The 18,059-nt window shown below is 36.1% G+C and overlaps 4 protein-coding genes across 10 annotated transcripts; 3 read left to right on the forward strand and 1 right to left on the reverse strand.

Moving 5' to 3' along the window:
- Window positions 1-1,602: 1,602 nt before the first annotated feature.
- On the forward strand, window positions 1,603-5,646 carry TBL16 (TRICHOME BIREFRINGENCE-LIKE 16). Of its 6 annotated transcripts, none has more exons than NM_001161256.2 (7): window positions 1,603-1,963; window positions 2,465-2,611; window positions 2,833-2,984; window positions 3,295-3,378; window positions 3,524-3,865; window positions 4,063-4,258; window positions 4,381-5,646. In NM_001161256.2, exons 2-7 carry the CDS (start codon window positions 2,559-2,561, stop codon window positions 5,207-5,209), a joined length of 1,656 nt encoding a protein of 551 aa, NP_001154728.1. In that variant the 5' UTR covers window positions 1,603-1,963; window positions 2,465-2,558; the 3' UTR covers window positions 5,210-5,646. The 6 variants fall into 6 exon arrangements, with proteins under 6 accessions (NP_001154728.1, NP_001078609.1, NP_001332053.1 ...); NM_001343681.1 differs by having other exon boundaries at window positions 1,656-2,426; window positions 2,513-2,611; window positions 4,381-5,560; NM_122075.2 differs by having other exon boundaries at window positions 1,716-1,963; window positions 2,392-2,611; window positions 4,381-5,523.
- A 419-nt stretch (window positions 5,647-6,065) lies between these two features.
- PRK6 (Leucine-rich repeat protein kinase family protein) lies at window positions 6,066-8,388 on the forward strand (the record flags this gene model as incomplete). Its single annotated transcript, NM_122076.3, has 2 exons — window positions 6,066-7,476; window positions 7,596-8,388. 2 exons carry the CDS (start codon window positions 6,066-6,068, stop codon window positions 8,162-8,164), a joined length of 1,980 nt encoding a protein of 659 aa, NP_197569.2. The 3' UTR covers window positions 8,165-8,388.
- Window positions 8,389-9,279: 891 nt separating this feature from the next.
- On the reverse strand, window positions 9,280-11,115 carry AT5G20700 (senescence-associated family protein, putative (DUF581)). The gene is made up of 2 exons (NM_122077.4): window positions 10,012-11,115; window positions 9,280-9,932 (listed from the first exon to the last, which is right to left on the reverse strand). Exons 1-2 carry the CDS (start codon window positions 10,614-10,616, stop codon window positions 9,791-9,793), a joined length of 747 nt encoding a protein of 248 aa, NP_197570.1. The 5' UTR covers window positions 10,617-11,115; the 3' UTR covers window positions 9,280-9,790.
- A 2,948-nt stretch (window positions 11,116-14,063) lies between these two features.
- Window positions 14,064-17,862, forward strand: BGAL7 (beta-galactosidase 7). Of its 2 annotated transcripts, NM_122078.5 has the most exons (11): window positions 14,064-14,319; window positions 14,399-14,674; window positions 14,763-14,855; window positions 15,055-15,393; window positions 15,476-15,563; window positions 15,647-15,765; window positions 15,850-16,196; window positions 16,290-16,506; window positions 16,591-16,818; window positions 16,904-17,115; window positions 17,217-17,862. In NM_122078.5, exons 1-11 carry the CDS (start codon window positions 14,149-14,151, stop codon window positions 17,605-17,607), a joined length of 2,481 nt encoding a protein of 826 aa, NP_568399.4. In that variant the 5' UTR covers window positions 14,064-14,148; the 3' UTR covers window positions 17,608-17,862. The 2 variants fall into 2 exon arrangements, with proteins under 2 accessions (NP_568399.4, NP_001330417.1); NM_001343683.1 differs by lacking the exons at window positions 14,064-14,319; window positions 14,399-14,674; window positions 14,763-14,855 and having other exon boundaries at window positions 15,024-15,393.
- The last annotated feature ends 197 nt before the right edge of the window (window positions 17,863-18,059 follow it).

The raw sequence follows: 18,059 nt of genomic DNA on the forward strand, positions 1-18,059 counted from the left end.
AATATTTACTTTGTCCCATAATGTTGTTTAAATAATTAGCCATCCATTAATCGTCATTTGTTTGATATATCATCCACTTTTTTGCGATTTACCAAGAAAAGGCAGTTGATTTGATGTTCAATCACAGATTTATACTACAGTACTAATTACGTTTTAGAATCGTTTTCATAATTAAACAAGGACGATGATAACCAGTCATAAATAGTTACGTTTTCGAATCGTTTTCTTAAAGAAGCAACATGTTCTTTGTCTCTATCGCTCTCACATATGTTTCTCTATATATGTTGGTACAACAAATACAAAATAATTGAGTAGTACGATTTGCAATTTTTAGTTATAGAATTACTATGATCCTTCAATACAATTACAAATGTAATATATCAATTATGTGTAATGTGGTACCAAAATCGACTAACAACAGCTGGCGTGATTTTGTCTTCAACATGAATGATAGCTAAACTCTTTGAGTATCTTCTTGTTTATTATAAGAACACTCACTTATTAGTTTTATGATTTCTTTCTAATCTCGACCGTTAACACACACATTTTATTTTTCTTACCTACTTTCGGCAAATATTGTGGTCTTTTTGGCATATATACACATACATGTATTGATGTATAACAAAAAGAAAGAAAGAAAGAAAAATATTGGCACCATGTGATATCCAGATCATTCAAGTGTTCACAAAATTCTGGGGTGAGCATATTTTTCAGAATTTTATATTCTAATAAATCAGTAGATAAAAAATTATATCGAATGATTCGACGTAATTATTTGCACACTACAGAGATCTGAAATATAAAAAGATCTACCAATCCGGATTTTACGTAATTAGATTTGCAGTACAAAATATTTGTACTAACAAACTTCACAAACTTGAATATTCTATACAAAAAAAATTAAAGGAAAAAAATCATTCAAAAATCATTTTTTTTTTGGTTATTAAATCATTTTTACTTGACAAAAACAAATGAAATATTTATACTATATCAGTGGGAGAAAAATCTTAACCAGCCCCCATCAATAAAAAAAACCTGACTTTTGAATTGTAATATATCTGATCTTATATTCCAAATAGTGTAGAAAAGAAGATTTAAGTGAATATGTGTTTTTTGGTGTTTTTAGGAGCATTTGTTTAATTTTTGATGAGTTCTGTTTTCTAGAAATTTATGGGTTCGAGAGTCGGAGAGTGTTAATTGGGCCCTGTTGGGCCATTTTGAGAGGTCCATGCATGCATATATGGTAAGCAACTTACATGCCTTGTGACTTTTTTTTTTTTTTAAATGCATTGTGACTTTGTGAGTGGGTAATGTTGGAATGTTACACTAATTAGGATTAAGTTAGTAAAAACTAAAACTTTATTCCTCTATCCCATTTATTTGCGTTCTCATTCCTTTTCACAATCTAATCAAACCTCTATTTAATCAGGTTTTGAATATATTGTTTCCCCCGATTTTTAATTTGGTTTATGTTCTATAGTAAGAGATCAAATTTGGCAGAGTATGCAAATGTCATAGAAAAAATTGATGTCAAAGGAAAAATATTAAAATTGTTTAAATCATATTGGTGTTAGTTTTTTTTTGGGTCTAACATTTTAAATTGAAGTTATTTTAGTTTCCATCTACAACGATTATTTCTAAAAAATAAACGACCCAAGTTCAAAGCAAATTACACAAATCATTAAAATAAGATTCCAGGGCCAACAAGTGATTAGGGGTCATCATATCATTCAAAGCCTTGTTTTTTTGTTCTCTCCCAAATTTATTTGAATTTGACATTTGATTTGATTTCTCGAACGTAGTGATTTCCTCCGTACGGCGTCTCCGGTGAATCGAATTTCATCATCGCCGACATCCCTAAAAGAGTGTCTATCTATTGATTCACTTTCTTCCCAAATTCTTGTTCCCTCGAATTGATTGACGAGGAAGAGATTTGTATTTGATCTGATATCTCAGATTCCAGGTATGTTCATAATCATTTCGATACACCGTTTCGATCTGATCTATTTAGTTGTCGGCTTTTATCGTGGCAGAAATATGAAAAATGGGTAATGTTATGAGACTTTCCTTAATTAGTACGATTGAGGAAATGGTTTTAGTTGCGTTGAGATTTGAATTAGGGTTCGTATTGGGAATCAAAAACCTTTCCGATTCTGCAATATTGCCTCAGTGTCTAAAACTGTGATTTGATTGTAGTGAATTTATCAATTCAAGTAATGCGATGCGTGTGGGTTTCTTTTTGTTTTTACCAGTTTTAGTTCTAATGATGGAACAGTGTTTTGGTAGGTGGAGATGTTAATTTAGCTAATTGTGTATATGATTTGCCCATCAATTTCACTCTTAAAAAATGAAAACTTTTTTGTGTCTTAATCCATGTTCCTCTTGTGATAGGATCAGTGTTTAGGATTTTTTTTTGGTCATTAAAGGTAAGATTGAAAGGTCACCAATAATCTTATGTGATTAGGCAAGGAATCTACTCCTAAATGTGTTGATCAACTAATTGTTGTGAAAGGATCACACTGAACCTCGAGCTAGCTGGACATATGCCTTGATCTAGTATGAACGAAACTTTCTCTGCAACGCCAAGAAGCATGACCATCCATAGATATAGGTAGAAATCTCCTAGTTGATTGATTGTAGATTTTTTTTTGCTGACATGTGTATGCAGTCTAAGCTAATAAGACAGGTATTTTGTTGGATGATGTGATCGTATCTGTTTAGGAGAATCGAAGGCTGCCCTCTCTAGTTTTCATCATCTTTTTTTTTTTTTGTAATCTATTATTCAGTTTGACAGAAAGATGTCTTACAGCTGTTTTATTGGAATTTGTATAGGATGAAAAGAGGAGCCCTTAGACGAAGGGCTAGGGATATCTCTGTTATGCTTGTTGTACTTGTTTGTGCAACTGTAGTCATATGGACATGGGATAGAACTCCAACCTCGGCCTTTCTTCCACCTGAAAGTCACTATCTAAAGCTGCAATCAGGTTTAACTATGACATTAAGCTCTCTTTCTGGCAACATTTTGTTAGGCCGTTTGAATACTGGAACAATACTATAGAGACTTTGTTTAATTTTTAAATTCATTCTGTACTTGACAGCGAAATGTGTCACTTCTAGTTTCTGCTGTTTATATTTCTCAGGTCTTGAATTGTTTTTTGTCCAAAAGTTTCAATATTTTTTCTTTCACTTGTTGTTTCTCCTGTTTATGTTTCACAAATTACTGTAGATGTTTATGAAACCAATTGTACAATTATATTCTGGGGTACATCTGACCTAGTTCTTTCTCATTTGCAGAAGAAAAGGTTGAGAAATTACCTACTGCGCTGAATACTGAAACTAAAGACAGCTACTCATCAGCTATTCCATTTGTAAACAAAGGTATTGTTCAATGCATTTACAGAAGCTCTTTCACGCATCTTGTAAGCTGCTCAAAAGTATTTTATGCACCCTGTCTGTTGTATTCTGAATTCCGGGAACTACGCTTGGCATAAAAATCCTCCTTTTCCTGGCTTTTCTATGACAGAGGAAAGCAAAGAGGATTCATCCGATAATAAAGATACAGAAGAAGAAGAGGAGAAACAAGTGGAAGAAGTTACTGTAAGTAATACGAATCGAGGGAAGATACCAACGATTGAAGAAAAAAAGGGGGAACATGAAGTTATTGCAAGTGAGCCAAAATATCGGAAGACGCCAACTAGAGAAGATTTTAAATTAGAAAAGGTGAAACATGAGGTTGCTGTTGGTGAGGGCGAAGCTACGGAGACAACACATATTAAAGAGACTAATTCAGATCCAAAGAGTAATATTCTTGCAACAGACGAAGAGAGGACTGATGGTACTTCAACAGCTCGCATCACGAATCAAGGTAGAGAATCTTTGTTTCACAGATCCCAGTTTTATGATGCGTGAAAGTATCTTAGGAGTGTTCATTATTCTGAAACTGGACATACTTTGTATCTCGGTGAAACTATTAGTTGAAAATCTCTACCCCGTATTGCTGTTATTTTAGTATGATTCCCTCCTATTTGAAATAACATGTTGTTTTATATTTTTTTCCCCTAGCTTGCAATTATGCGAAAGGGAAATGGGTTGTGGACAATCACCGTCCTTTGTATTCAGGATCTCAATGCAAACAGTGGCTTGCTTCAATGTGGGCATGCAGGTTGATGCAACGTACAGACTTTGCCTTTGAAAGTTTAAGATGGCAACCTAAAGATTGCTCTATGGAAGAATTTGAGGGTTCCAAGTTCTTGAGAAGGTAAACAGAAAAATTCCTATATTTCATTCCAACTTATGCATGTGTTAATCCATAGACGTTGTCAAATATTCCCATCAAGTCCTTAGTAACAGTGCGTGGCTCTATTTTACAAATTCCCTCAGGATGAAGAACAAAACCCTAGCCTTTGTTGGAGACTCGTTGGGAAGACAACAGTTTCAGTCTATGATGTGTATGATCTCGGGAGGCAAAGAGAGACTCGATGTCCTTGATGTGGGACCAGAATTTGGGTTCATAACTCCCGAAGGTGGAGCTCGTCCTGGTGGTTGGGCTTACAGATTCCCAGAAACTAACACAACGGTCCTATACCACTGGTCATCTACACTGTGCGACATAGAACCGCTCAACATCACTGACCCCGCAACTGAACACGCTATGCATCTTGATCGCCCACCAGCGTTTTTACGCCAATACCTTCAAAAGATCGACGTATTGGTAATGAACACAGGTCACCATTGGAACCGCGGGAAGCTCAACGGGAACAAATGGGTGATGCATGTTAATGGCGTTCCCAACACTAACAGGAAGTTAGCTGCTCTTGGGAACGCCAAGAATTTCACAATCCACAGCACAGTTAGTTGGGTTAACTCACAACTCCCTCTCCATCCCGGTCTCAAGGCATTCTACAGAAGCCTTTCACCGAGACATTTCGTGGGTGGGGAATGGAACACCGGAGGGAGCTGCAATAACACAACCCCAATGTCTATCGGGAAAGAAGTTTTGCAAGAGGAGTCAAGCGACTACAGCGCGGGTCGTGCAGTGAAAGGTACAGGGGTTAAGCTTTTAGACATAACAGCCTTATCTCATATTAGAGACGAAGGTCACATATCACGGTTCAGTATCTCGGCTTCACGGGGAGTTCAGGATTGCCTCCATTGGTGCTTGCCCGGTGTTCCTGATACGTGGAATGAAATCCTTTTTGCAATGATCTAAGTTTTCAAGTTACAGCTGTTGCATCAATCAACAGAAAAGTTCAGAGAAAGGGCTTGAGCCAAATCAAAGCCAGCCTTTGATAGCTTTCTACAACACACATTGAAGTTTTAGCGGCAGGAGGTGTAAGTTAGTATTTATTTTGGTACAAAACCAAAGCTCTGGGTATCATAGACGTATTGTCGTTATCGTAACCATACCGGGGTTTGGTTTCGACCATATTTTACAGAACAGATTCTAACTCTTGGAATTTGTCTTTGATCGATTAAAAGAAAATTTTAGAGTTACTTCTAAATAGTTCATGTGTTATCGTTTGGATTCTGCCTAAGCACTAAGCATTTTTCCTTAAAAGCATGAATTTGATGCTGCCTAAATGTGCGCAAATAACCCGAGACATATGAATCGACTGGAAACCTATTCGATTTGTCCGAATTTTAAGATACTAATTATTTCAGTTTCTATAACAGTGATGAGACATTTACCTGTTGAAAAAGAAATAGATAGAGATGCAAATGTATAAGATTAAACTTCAAGATCCTTATCAAAAAATTCTCAAAGCTCTCAGAAACAAGCAAATAGGATTACAAAAATTATAACAAAAACACTATTTTTGGCTTAAAAAAAAGTCTAAACTTTGACAACTAATTCAATCAAAGAAAAAATGCCACCCTTTCCTTCTCAACCTTCACAAACAGACAATGTCCAAAGTTTGGAACAACAAACACAATCTAAACAAAACCACACCTTTCAACAAACTATAGAGCATCATCATCATTATCAAAAACATTGTCCTTGTTTTAAGACGTAACATCCCAACAAGAACAAGAAAAAGAAAAAGAGCATCTCCTCTCTTCAATCCATGGCTGCTGCTGTTCTGAATCCCGGTTTCTTTCTCCTCATCCTCCTCTTATCTTTCTCAATCTCCCCTTCTTTGCAGTATGTGAGCGAGTCCGAACCGCTTGTGCGGTTCAAAAACTCGGTGAAGATAACCAAAGGGGACCTAAATTCATGGAGAGAAGGGACAGATCCTTGCAGTGGGAAATGGTTTGGGATCTATTGCCAAAAGGGTCTAACAGTCTCAGGCATTCACGTCACACGTCTAGGTCTCTCAGGAACCATCACCGTGGATGATTTAAAGGATCTCCCAAATCTAAAGACGATCAGGCTTGACAACAACCTCCTCTCCGGTCCTCTCCCGCATTTCTTTAAACTCCGTGGCCTAAAATCTCTCATGCTCTCTAACAACAGCTTCTCCGGAGAGATCCGTGACGATTTTTTCAAGGACATGTCAAAGCTCAAGCGACTATTTCTTGATCATAACAAGTTCGAGGGAAGTATCCCTTCCTCCATTACGCAGCTCCCTCAACTCGAGGAGCTTCACATGCAAAGTAATAACCTCACCGGAGAGATACCTCCAGAGTTTGGCAGCATGAAGAACCTTAAAGTCCTCGACCTCTCAACCAACAGCCTCGATGGAATCGTCCCGCAAAGCATTGCGGATAAGAAAAATCTCGCTGTTAATTTGACAGAGAACGAATACTTGTGCGGGCCGGTGGTGGACGTTGGATGTGAGAATATTGAGCTAAACGATCCGCAAGAAGGACAACCCCCGTCGAAACCATCCTCCTCGGTACCAGAAACCTCGAACAAGGCCGCAATAAACGCAATCATGGTGTCGATATCGCTTCTTCTCCTGTTCTTTATTATTGTTGGCGTTATAAAGAGGCGAAATAAGAAGAAGAACCCTGACTTTAGAATGCTCGCCAACAACCGTGAAAACGATGTTGTGGAAGTCAGGATATCCGAGTCTTCATCCACGACCGCCAAAAGGTCTACAGATTCAAGCAGGAAGCGCGGTGGGCACTCGGATGACGGTTCCACCAAGAAAGGTGTGTCGAATATTGGTAAAGGTGGTAACGGAGGAGGAGGAGGAGCTCTAGGCGGTGGTATGGGTGACATTATTATGGTGAATACCGACAAAGGTTCCTTCGGTTTACCCGATCTGATGAAGGCTGCAGCCGAGGTGCTTGGCAACGGTAGCCTTGGATCAGCTTACAAGGCGGTGATGACCACTGGATTATCCGTTGTGGTGAAAAGGATTAGGGATATGAATCAACTTGCACGTGAACCTTTCGATGTCGAGATGAGACGATTCGGGAAACTCCGCCACCCTAACATTTTGACCCCTTTAGCCTATCACTACCGCCGCGAAGAGAAGCTTGTAGTCTCCGAATACATGCCTAAAAGCAGCTTGCTTTACGTTTTACATGGTAACCGAAATGCTTCTTTAATTTGTTCCTTTTTATAAGACCTCTCAAAAGCAAATTTCTTGCCAGTTAAAACATTTTAGGAAACCTTTAATAATCTTTGGTATTTTTTTTTTCTCAAGGAGATCGTGGGATATACCATTCCGAGCTAACTTGGGCAACAAGATTGAAGATCATCCAAGGAGTGGCTCACGGAATGAAGTTCTTGCACGAGGAGTTTGCGTCTTATGATCTACCACACGGTAACCTCAAATCCAGCAATGTTCTCCTCAGCGAGACCTACGAGCCTTTGATCAGTGATTACGCATTCTTACCGCTTCTCCAACCAAGCAACGCATCGCAAGCATTGTTTGCTTTCAAGACTCCCGAGTTCGCGCAGACACAACAGGTCTCGCATAAATCAGACGTCTACTGCCTCGGAATTATAATTCTAGAGATCTTGACGGGGAAATTCCCTTCTCAATACTTAAACAACGGTAAAGGCGGGACGGATATAGTACAATGGGTACAATCTTCGGTTGCGGAGCAAAAAGAAGAAGAACTTATCGATCCGGAGATAGTAAACAATACTGAATCAATGCGACAGATGGTGGAATTGTTGCGGGTTGGGGCTGCTTGTATCGCAAGTAATCCAGATGAGAGATTAGACATGAGGGAAGCTGTTAGAAGGATAGAACAAGTAAAAACTTGAAGTGGTGTTTAGAAAGCATGCAATCACGGTTGGAACAATCAAACTCTAAAGAGAAGAAAGAAACCTTTGGATTAATCCGTAGATGTAATACTACTAACGACAAAGCTAAGTGTGAAACAAGGACGAAAAAATTGGGCACGTATATAGGAAAATGGTTTGTATTTCTTGGGAGGGCTTCTATAATTCTTTTGTGGTTGGAGTGATCTATCTTTGCAATGAAATTTAAAAAAAAAAAAAAAAAAAAAAAAAAAAACTTTTCCGTTCCATAAGAAATGCACAACTGTTCACAAGAAAGATACAAATATTTTCACTTTTTTTTACTTTTCTTAATTCTTCTCGTTTTCTCAGTCAAAAGAATAAGGTTAAATGTAAACACTTATTTTCTTCAAGGAAAATCGAAAACTGTTATTTTAACACTAACCATTATATTTTGGGAAATATCGAATTTAAAAATGCATGCAAAAGATTCGAAAGTACCAACCAGTGGTAAAGTCTTTTCACTGTTATTCTTTTCATTTGAATTTTTGACTTTGAAACGCATTCTTCTAATTGAGTATTTAGTTTAGTGGTATTTTTTAAAAAAGGATAGTTCACATGTAGCTACGTTGTCTTCTATATGATATAATAAACTTCTTCAGATTTCATATATATCCCTGAATCTAAGTCTTAACCATCAAAAGCTTACAATTTAAACACAAGCAACCCATTGTGTAAGGAGATTTATAAAGAGCGACATATTAATGGACCCCAAAAGCTTGAGTATTGGGTAGGAGACTCGATTCGAATACGAACAAAGACATATTAAAATTTTGCATGCAAGTCAATTTTAATGAAAGGACCACAAAGAAATTAGGTTTTGTCTTCTTCTTCCTATATACTTAAGTTTAATTATAATTAATTAATAATTGAGACTTTTATGGTAGGCCCCAACCACTCAGCAATGATGTCCCTCTTTTGGGCTTATTCTCAGTGCTGGCTTCTTCCGTATAGGTCAATATTATTTTATTACGATTATTTTTATATTTTTCGTATCTTTCACAAACTGATTGATGAATAAACCACACACAAACCAACACGGCAATAACCATTTTAATGCTTTATATACAAATACAATACTTCTACATCATAATTATGCTCAAATCGCACGTATAATATTCGAATTCTTAAAACAATTTTCACCGCTCCATTGTTGTTGCTAATATTCGCTTCAATTATTTGATCTGATGCTTGTTGGAGCAGTTTTATATTCACCTTTGAAAACATCCATTAAAAGAACGGACACAATAAAAAGGAAAAGCCATATTTTAAACTGACAAAATTATTTTAATATGTTAATTATCATAAAGTACAGAAAAAAAAACAAGAACCAAAAAAAAAAAAAGAGAGCATTATTCTATTTTTCGCCATGCTTAACGATCAAGAATTTTAGCTCTCTCTACTTTCATTTTCCCCCTCATCAAAATTTCTCGATGTTGTTTCGTTTCCACCATAATATGGACATACATGTCTTAGTATATATATATATGCTAATTTATTTCTCTGCCCCGATTATTTATGCCTAATTATTTTATTTACCCCCAATCCCCCATATATATATATATAAACTCATCAGTAGAAGAACTCCGGCTAAGTCACTAGAACTCCGGTGGAGAAAATTTGGCCGGCGGTGTAAGGAGAGGTTGAGAATTTTGATCTACATCTCTCTTTCCTTTCATCATTTGCTATATGACTCGATCGACACTCTGTGCTGCAAAATGCTTTTTCTCCTCTGCATATAAAAAGCAATAAGCAATCGAAAGATACGACCATAGTATAAAAATACTTATATATATGCTCCCAAGTTATACCTGTAAATAAATATGTCTTGACCATGAAGTTTCTTCCTGCACAAGTAACATGAATTGAGGAAACCCAAACCCTGAAACTCTGGCGAATTCTCTGGAGATTCCGTAACGACATCGACCACGAAAAGTCTTTCCCGACGATCATCGTTGATCTTACTTGAGAAACACTCAAACCCATCTTTGTCATAAACCCTTGTATTACAAGATCCACTTGGTCCATGGTGGCATGTCACCAACGTGTAATCCTCCTCGTCCATTATGAACATCTCCTCGTCTTCTCCGTCCGTGCTTCCACCATGGCTCATGAACTGAACCGGATCAGACCGGCCGGGTTGGTTCGGTTCCGATCTACAAACGCTCGTGATTCGACGAGTGTTTGAGTTCTCGAGCGCGGCTACAATCCCTAGACCAACAGAGCCACCAAGATTGTCATCGTAGAATCTCTTTGAGCTGTTTCTTTGAGATATCTGAGGGAGAATCTTGAAATCCAGTGGGCTTTTAGGGCTCGTCATCAAGACGTCGAAGAAAGGAGCCGCCGTGGATCGGTTGACACCGACGAGGAGCTCCGATATCTTTCCGATCATGGGATGGGTTCTTTTAGTAAGCATGATCTTGAGAGAGCAGAGTTTTGATGATCAGATTAAATCGAAAAAACAAAAACAAAAAGAAGAAACATAAAAGAAGAAGAAGAGAGAAGATTGGTGGTGTTTGTAAACCTCCACAGAGAAGAGAAGAGATGGGAGAGAGATGTGTTATTTATGGTGGAGTTGGTGGGAGAGTTGAGTTGAGAACCCTTTACACTACTTTTTATTTATTGCGGTATTTACAAAAAATCACGTGAACTATTCTTATTTCACGAATAAAACCCTTACTGTTTATCTTCAAAACTAAACTAAACCATAGAATATCTAAATGACGTAACATGCCACGAAGCGTGTGAAGCTAATTCAAATCGAAATCTTTTGGATTTTTTTTATTATGAACGTCTAGAGAGAGAGAGTAGGAGTAGAATAGCTGATCCCAGGTTATTATCCAAGGAAAAACAGAAGAGAGAAATATATAAATTTGGTCTAATCAGTAGTGTCTTGATCTATTAATTGAATGTAGTACGTATGTAAGTATATTATAAGTACATGAGTAAGTCGTCAATTATAGTTATGAAGATTGTCAAAATACTAAAGCTAATTGACGCAAATATGATTTGGTACTTCTTTATACAAATAATAGTGTGGGTGACACGGTGTTAAACTGTTAGACTGTTAGTACTGTACATTATATTAATCTAGGTTAATTATTTCTTTAGTCATAACTCATGGGGCAAATAATAGCTCTCTATTCATAAAAATAAAATTATGTACATGAGGCAAATAATAGCTCTTTAGTCATAAATCTATGTTACTAATAAGAAAACATAAATTGTTATAAAAATATGGAGATGAATTCATATGTGAAAAACAAATCATACTAATAGGGCTATACCACAAACGCTACGAGAGGATAGCTTTTGGTTTCGAAATTAACTTTTACAGCGTTATAAAGTTAGTTTCAAATGCATGCAAATGATGCGAATATGCAATCACAATCATCCATCCACAAACGCTATACCCAAAAAAAAAAAAAGAAAAAAAAATCATGCAACCACAAAGATATATTAACGTTTTGTGAGCAGTAATGTCTAAACCAAACGCAACCATCTGTATTTGCCCAAACTTGTACATAACAGCAACACATGCATGTTTTCTTAGTTATTCAATAAATTAAACAAATATTTAGTTGAGTGTTATATGTATAAGCTGAATTGACATAAACCCTAAACAATGCTTATAATGATTTAGATTTGAAAGATTTGTTTTTGTAAGAAAATCAAATAAAAGATTTTAAAATACTGACATAAAAACAATAATAAGAGAGATATTAAAACGAATATGAAGGTGAGGTGCCAATAAAAGAGTGGTCCACAAAGAGACAACTAATTTACTTTAAAAAATACAAACCAAAACACCAAAAAAGTCGAGATCGACAATGTGGCCAATGGATCCCACAGGCTAAATTAAAGAGGATTCGTTGAGCACTTTCATGAGATGTGGATACGTGGCATTCATCAACAGCTACATTGTACCCTCCACTATTATTTTTCTGACTCGGATTTCTGTTTTACATTACTATTATTTCCTTTTTTATATGGTCCCATTCCCCTACTAAGATCCCCCTATATGTATTTTCGCAGAATTATATAGGAAACTAAAAAGAAAATTTAAATTGTTCTACAACCAAAACAATCCGTCAAAATCATAAAATGAATTCCATCAAATGAAATACAAAGTTTGTTTAATGAAAAATTTATATTTGAGCTCTAGGTAAAAATGACTCACAATTTTAATCAGTTGAGTGTTTAGGAAATTATAATAGTCTTCACACATTTTAAAACAACTTACCCTATTTTGATTTTCAAAAAGGGAAATAGTGAAACTCTTAGAACTAAAAGTTGGGAGACAAAGATGGTTTGGTCTAATCTAAAACCAAGCACTAGGATTTGATTGAAAGTTTAAATTCCCAAAATTTGGATCCTTAACCGATTCTCCTCCCGGTTTATCGATATCGAGTTATTTTTCTATATCCGGATTACAGATCTCTTTTTCCACAATTTTCTATATCCTTTTCTTTGCATAGCAAAAAATAAAAAAAAAAAAAAAAAAAAAATCATTTTTATCATATAGAATCCTTATAATGAGTGTGGCATGCTCATGCTTTGAATAATTAACGACCATGTTGTTATAAGTGAATGATGAGTTCACTTACTTTCTCTTACGTACGACATTTTATCATTAAAAATAGTTTAACTTTCTTGCAAACTTTATTTGTTCTCTGCCATTTTGTTAATAAATTTTCCAAAAAGTATTATTACCAGCCTATCGTTTTTGTGTCAAATTTTTTACCAACGGTATAATTTTTTCTTACCTGTTTTTAAACAAACAAAATAATCTAACTAATGTGATCGATTAGCACATAATTTTCCAAACCATTTTTTTGTCGAACATTATCCATTATAATTTTGTCGAACAAAAAAACTCTTCTTTCTCATCCCTAATTAATTGTTCGACGAACATAATCCAAAAGTGTTTTGCCTAGTCAATCCTTTATCCAAAAAAATAATTAAAAAATAACCTAGTCAATTACTGGAAAAGAAGAAGATATCCTAATCAAATCCTATAAACTCTGAAAATCTATAATTAGATAAATTATTTAATTTCATTTTTTCCTACAACCTATTCAAATCCTAAAACGCTAAATACTTAAGATAGTAGATAACTCCTAAGTTAAATCTATATATATAATGAGAAACTAAAATCATTTTCCACCGTTCCATACAAGTGAAAAATATACATATAAATATAGTTCATTAAAAACACACAAACTCTATCCGACAGTTTTCTGCATAAATATTCAATGCAAAATTTAAATGTTATCTTCTATTCTTCTTAGTTTATAAAACCAAATAATGTACATTTTTTTATTGAAAAGAAGTACCAGTAGTTTTATCCAAAAAAAAAGTACCGATAATGATGTCCGAATTTGAATTATTATTGATTATTGAAATGATAGATTTAAATCCTAAATACTGTATAAACGTTTTTCTAATACATTTTCTTAAAGCAACTCCATTGGTTTATAATCAATTGGTTCTTAATTTTCATTCTTAACCTTGTTTTATATTAAAATGTTGTTTTTACAAAGTTAATAAAAGTTATAAAAAAAACTTAACTTATTTCTACTCCAATGGTTAAGAACTATTGGGTTCTTAAAAAACAACTTGGATGATTACTCAATACACAACACATGTCCTCTTCTTAGTTTTAAGAAAACATCTTAATTAAGATATAAATCTTAGAGATTTGTTGTTTGCATTATATTTAATCAATTTAATAGGTAAAAATTAGCTAAGAATTATCTAAGAACCAAAGTTGGAATTGTTCTTATCTCAATTATCTAGTCAATCCTAAAATTAGATTTAATTAAGATATTGAACAGACAGATCTAAAAAATCGTAGGTTATTGTTCCATCAAAACTACTATAAAAATAGTTCATCTTAAACCCTTCAAAAGCACTTGTTTTCTACCGTAGAAACTCAACACTAAGCTATGAAAATGAAACACTTCACTCGTCTCTTATCATTGTTCTTCATCCTCATTACTTCATTATCTTTGGCTAAATCAACCATTGTCTCTCATGATGAACGAGCCATCACAATTAATGGAAAACGCCGGATCCTACTTTCAGGCTCCATTCATTACCCACGAAGCACTGCTGATGTAACCATTAATGACTTAACACATCACTTTCATATGTTTTTTTCATCCATTTTCATGTTTTAGTGGCTTTTGGTTGCAGATGTGGCCTGATCTGATCAACAAAGCCAAAGATGGTGGCTTAGATGCAATCGAGACGTACGTTTTTTGGAACGCACATGAACCAAAACGTAGGGAATACGATTTCTCGGGGAATCTCGATGTTGTTCGTTTTATCAAAACCATTCAAGACGCAGGTCTCTACTCCGTTCTTCGCATCGGACCTTATGTTTGCGCAGAATGGAATTATGGAGGCTTTCCCGTGTGGCTGCACAATATGCCCAACATGAAATTCAGAACAGTTAACCCTAGTTTCATGGTATAACCAAAACTTTGATTTGACAAATCTTGCTACTGTCAGATTCTTGAATTTCTTCAAATGTTTGCTTGAAATATCTTTATGGCAGAATGAAATGCAAAATTTCACTACAAAGATAGTGAAGATGATGAAGGAAGAGAAGCTCTTTGCTTCACAAGGCGGTCCAATTATCCTAGCTCAGGTATGTATTTTATCATTATGGAGGATGTTATGGGCATCCTTTATCCCCCGGACTGGCCCATTGGGCTCAGAATCAGCCTTTGACGACTATATATGTCATATACATCAAAAACGTTTTATTGATCATATTTTTTCCTCTATATTGGTATAAACCGGTTTTTTTTTTTTTTTTTTTTTTAACTTGTTCCTCCATATTTTAGATCGAGAATGAATACGGGAATGTGATCTCGTCGTATGGAGCAGAGGGTAAGGCCTACATTGATTGGTGTGCCAACATGGCCAACTCTCTAGACATTGGTGTTCCATGGCTTATGTGCCAACAACCAAACGCTCCTCAGCCTATGCTCGAGACGTGCAATGGATTCTACTGTGACCAGTACGAACCAACCAACCCGAGCACCCCAAAGATGTGGACAGAGAATTGGACCGGCTGGTTCAAGAATTGGGGAGGCAAACATCCTTACAGAACCGCTGAGGATCTTGCTTTTTCAGTTGCTAGATTCTTCCAAACCGGAGGAACTTTCCAAAACTATTACATGGTTAGATTCAGCTCATTTTTATTCGTTAGTATTAGTAACCAATCTTATCTAAACCTTTTTTATTTAATGTGAAATTTTACAGTACCATGGTGGTACTAACTTTGGAAGAGTCGCTGGAGGTCCATACATCACCACTTCATATGATTACCATGCTCCTCTTGATGAATTCGGTATAAACAACTTAACAAACAAAAATGAAATATACATAACGCTTAAAATGTAGGATTATAGGGTCTTGACATATTTTTTTCAGGTAACTTGAACCAGCCTAAATGGGGTCACTTGAAACAGCTCCACACAGTCTTAAAATCCATGGAGAAATCGCTGACTTACGGAAACATATCAAGAATCGATCTTGGCAACTCAATCAAGGTTAGATCCGGCTCTGTTTCTTTTGGTTATATGTTGACGTTATCATCAATTAACATTCAACATGTTTGCTGTATCTGTAATAAGGCGACGATTTACACAACAAAGGAGGGATCAAGCTGCTTCATCGGTAATGTGAACGCAACTGCGGATGCTTTAGTCAACTTCAAAGGAAAAGACTACCACGTACCGGCTTGGTCTGTAAGTGTTCTTCCGGACTGCGATAAAGAGGCTTACAACACTGCAAAAGTGAACACTCAAACATCAATCATGACCGAGGACTCTAGTAAGCCAGAGAGGCTGGAATGGACCTGGAGACCGGAGTCCGCTCAGAAGATGATTCTTAAAGGCAGTGGAGATCTCATTGCCAAGGGTCTTGTAGACCAAAAAGATGTTACAAACGATGCTAGTGACTATCTTTGGTACATGACTAGGTATATCTATGATCCAACATATATATTAATTACCTAGACCTACAATATCTTGAAATAATTTGTATTGTCTTAACTTATTTTTGTATTCATTAGGCTTCATCTCGACAAGAAAGATCCACTTTGGAGCCGAAACATGACGTTACGGGTTCACAGCAATGCCCATGTTCTACACGCTTACGTCAATGGAAAATACGTCGGTAACCAATTCGTAAAGGACGGGAAATTTGATTACAGATTTGAGAGGAAGGTCAATCATCTCGTTCATGGGACTAATCACATTTCACTTCTCAGCGTTTCCGTTGGACTACAGGTAAGATGTGAAACTATAGTTTTTATATAAATTTCTTTCTCCAAAATTTGTTGTGACAACTAAAGTTGTGGTCATATGTTATAGAATTATGGACCTTTCTTTGAGAGCGGACCAACTGGAATCAATGGTCCTGTGTCCTTAGTCGGATACAAAGGAGAGGAAACAATCGAGAAGGATCTCTCGCAGCATCAATGGGACTACAAGATTGGTTTGAATGGATACAACGACAAACTTTTCAGCATAAAATCTGTTGGTCACCAAAAATGGGCAAACGAAAAGCTACCTACTGGTCGGATGTTGACATGGTACAAGGTCAGTATTAATTAAAACCTTCTACAAAAAAATTATTTGTTTTTGCAAATGAACGGTTTCTTACAATGAAATGTTATATCTTCAGGCAAAGTTCAAGGCTCCTCTTGGTAAGGAGCCAGTGATTGTGGACTTAAATGGTCTCGGGAAAGGTGAGGCTTGGATCAACGGTCAGAGCATTGGTCGTTACTGGCCGAGCTTTAACTCTAGCGATGATGGTTGCAAAGACGAATGTGACTACCGTGGGGCGTATGGTAGCGACAAATGCGCTTTTATGTGCGGCAAACCAACTCAAAGATGGTAACTAAACTACTAATGGTTCCTTCATTACATCACATAACTTTGACTTATAATTATTAACGTTTCATTATTCTGAATCTCTGATGGCCGAACTCTTGTAGGTACCATGTTCCACGATCGTTCTTGAATGCGAGCGGACATAACACTATCACACTATTCGAAGAAATGGGCGGTAACCCGTCAATGGTGAACTTCAAGACAGTAGTGGTTGGAACAGTTTGTGCCAGGGCTCATGAACACAACAAAGTGGAGTTGTCCTGCCATAACCGGCCGATTTCAGCCGTTAAATTTGCAAGCTTTGGAAATCCGTTGGGGCATTGTGGGTCATTCGCGGTTGGTACGTGCCAAGGAGACAAGGATGCTGCGAAGACCGTGGCTAAAGAGTGTGTTGGCAAACTCAACTGCACTGTCAATGTGTCTTCCGACACGTTTGGTTCTACTTTGGACTGTGGAGATTCACCTAAAAAATTGGCCGTGGAATTGGAGTGCTAGATTAGATCTTAGCTCTAGCTAGCTAGTGATTGCAATAATTTCCATCAAATAATGTCGTACTTGTTTTTGATCTATCAGGTTTTTTAGATGATTTGGATTTAGGATTGTGGAATAAATATTATGATCGAATAAAAGTTTCTCTTGTTTAAATATTTTATCTTGAGATGGTTTTTGTTCTGACCTTTATATTATTAAGCAACGACACTACAATTTGTTTTCTCTGTTGTGTTAAGAAATAAGTTTCACAGTTTTCTCTTTAACAATAGCCACAATTTTGTTTATGTCAACATTAACCACATTTTATAGTATCTGTCGTGCTCTTAGCTAAGGCGAAGCATACTTCAAAAGATTAAATTACTTTCTCATTACACATAATATTTATGATTTTAAAAGTATTATCAGCATTCTCCTCATATAGTACTAAAATTCTTTTTTAATTTGGATAGTGTAAT

Source organism: Arabidopsis thaliana, chromosome 5, assembly GCF_000001735.4.
Source record: "Arabidopsis thaliana chromosome 5, partial sequence".
NCBI lineage: Eukaryota > Viridiplantae > Streptophyta > Magnoliopsida > Brassicales > Brassicaceae > Arabidopsis > Arabidopsis thaliana.

Coding starts and splice junctions, on each gene's coding strand:
- TBL16 (NM_001161256.2), top strand. CDS start 2,559: ATGAACGAAACTTTCTCTGCAACGCCAAGAAGCATGACCATCCATAGA. Junction 2,612..2,832: donor ATGACCATCCATAGATATAG/GTAGAAATCTCC, acceptor GAATTTGTATAG/GATGAAAAGAGGAGCCCTTA. Junction 3,866..4,062: donor AGCTCGCATCACGAATCAAG/GTAGAGAATCTT, acceptor TTTTTCCCCTAG/CTTGCAATTATGCGAAAGGG.
- AT5G20700 (NM_122077.4), bottom strand. CDS start 10,616: ATGCTTACTAAAAGAACCCATCCCATGATCGGAAAGATATCGGAGCTC. Junction 9,933..10,011: donor CAAGACATATTTATTTACAG/GTATAACTTGGG, acceptor TTTTATATGCAG/AGGAGAAAAAGCATTTTGCA.
- BGAL7 (NM_122078.5), top strand. CDS start 14,149: ATGAAAATGAAACACTTCACTCGTCTCTTATCATTGTTCTTCATCCTC. Junction 14,675..14,762: donor CAGTTAACCCTAGTTTCATG/GTATAACCAAAA, acceptor TCTTTATGGCAG/AATGAAATGCAAAATTTCAC. Junction 16,819..16,903: donor GGATGTTGACATGGTACAAG/GTCAGTATTAAT, acceptor TTATATCTTCAG/GCAAAGTTCAAGGCTCCTCT.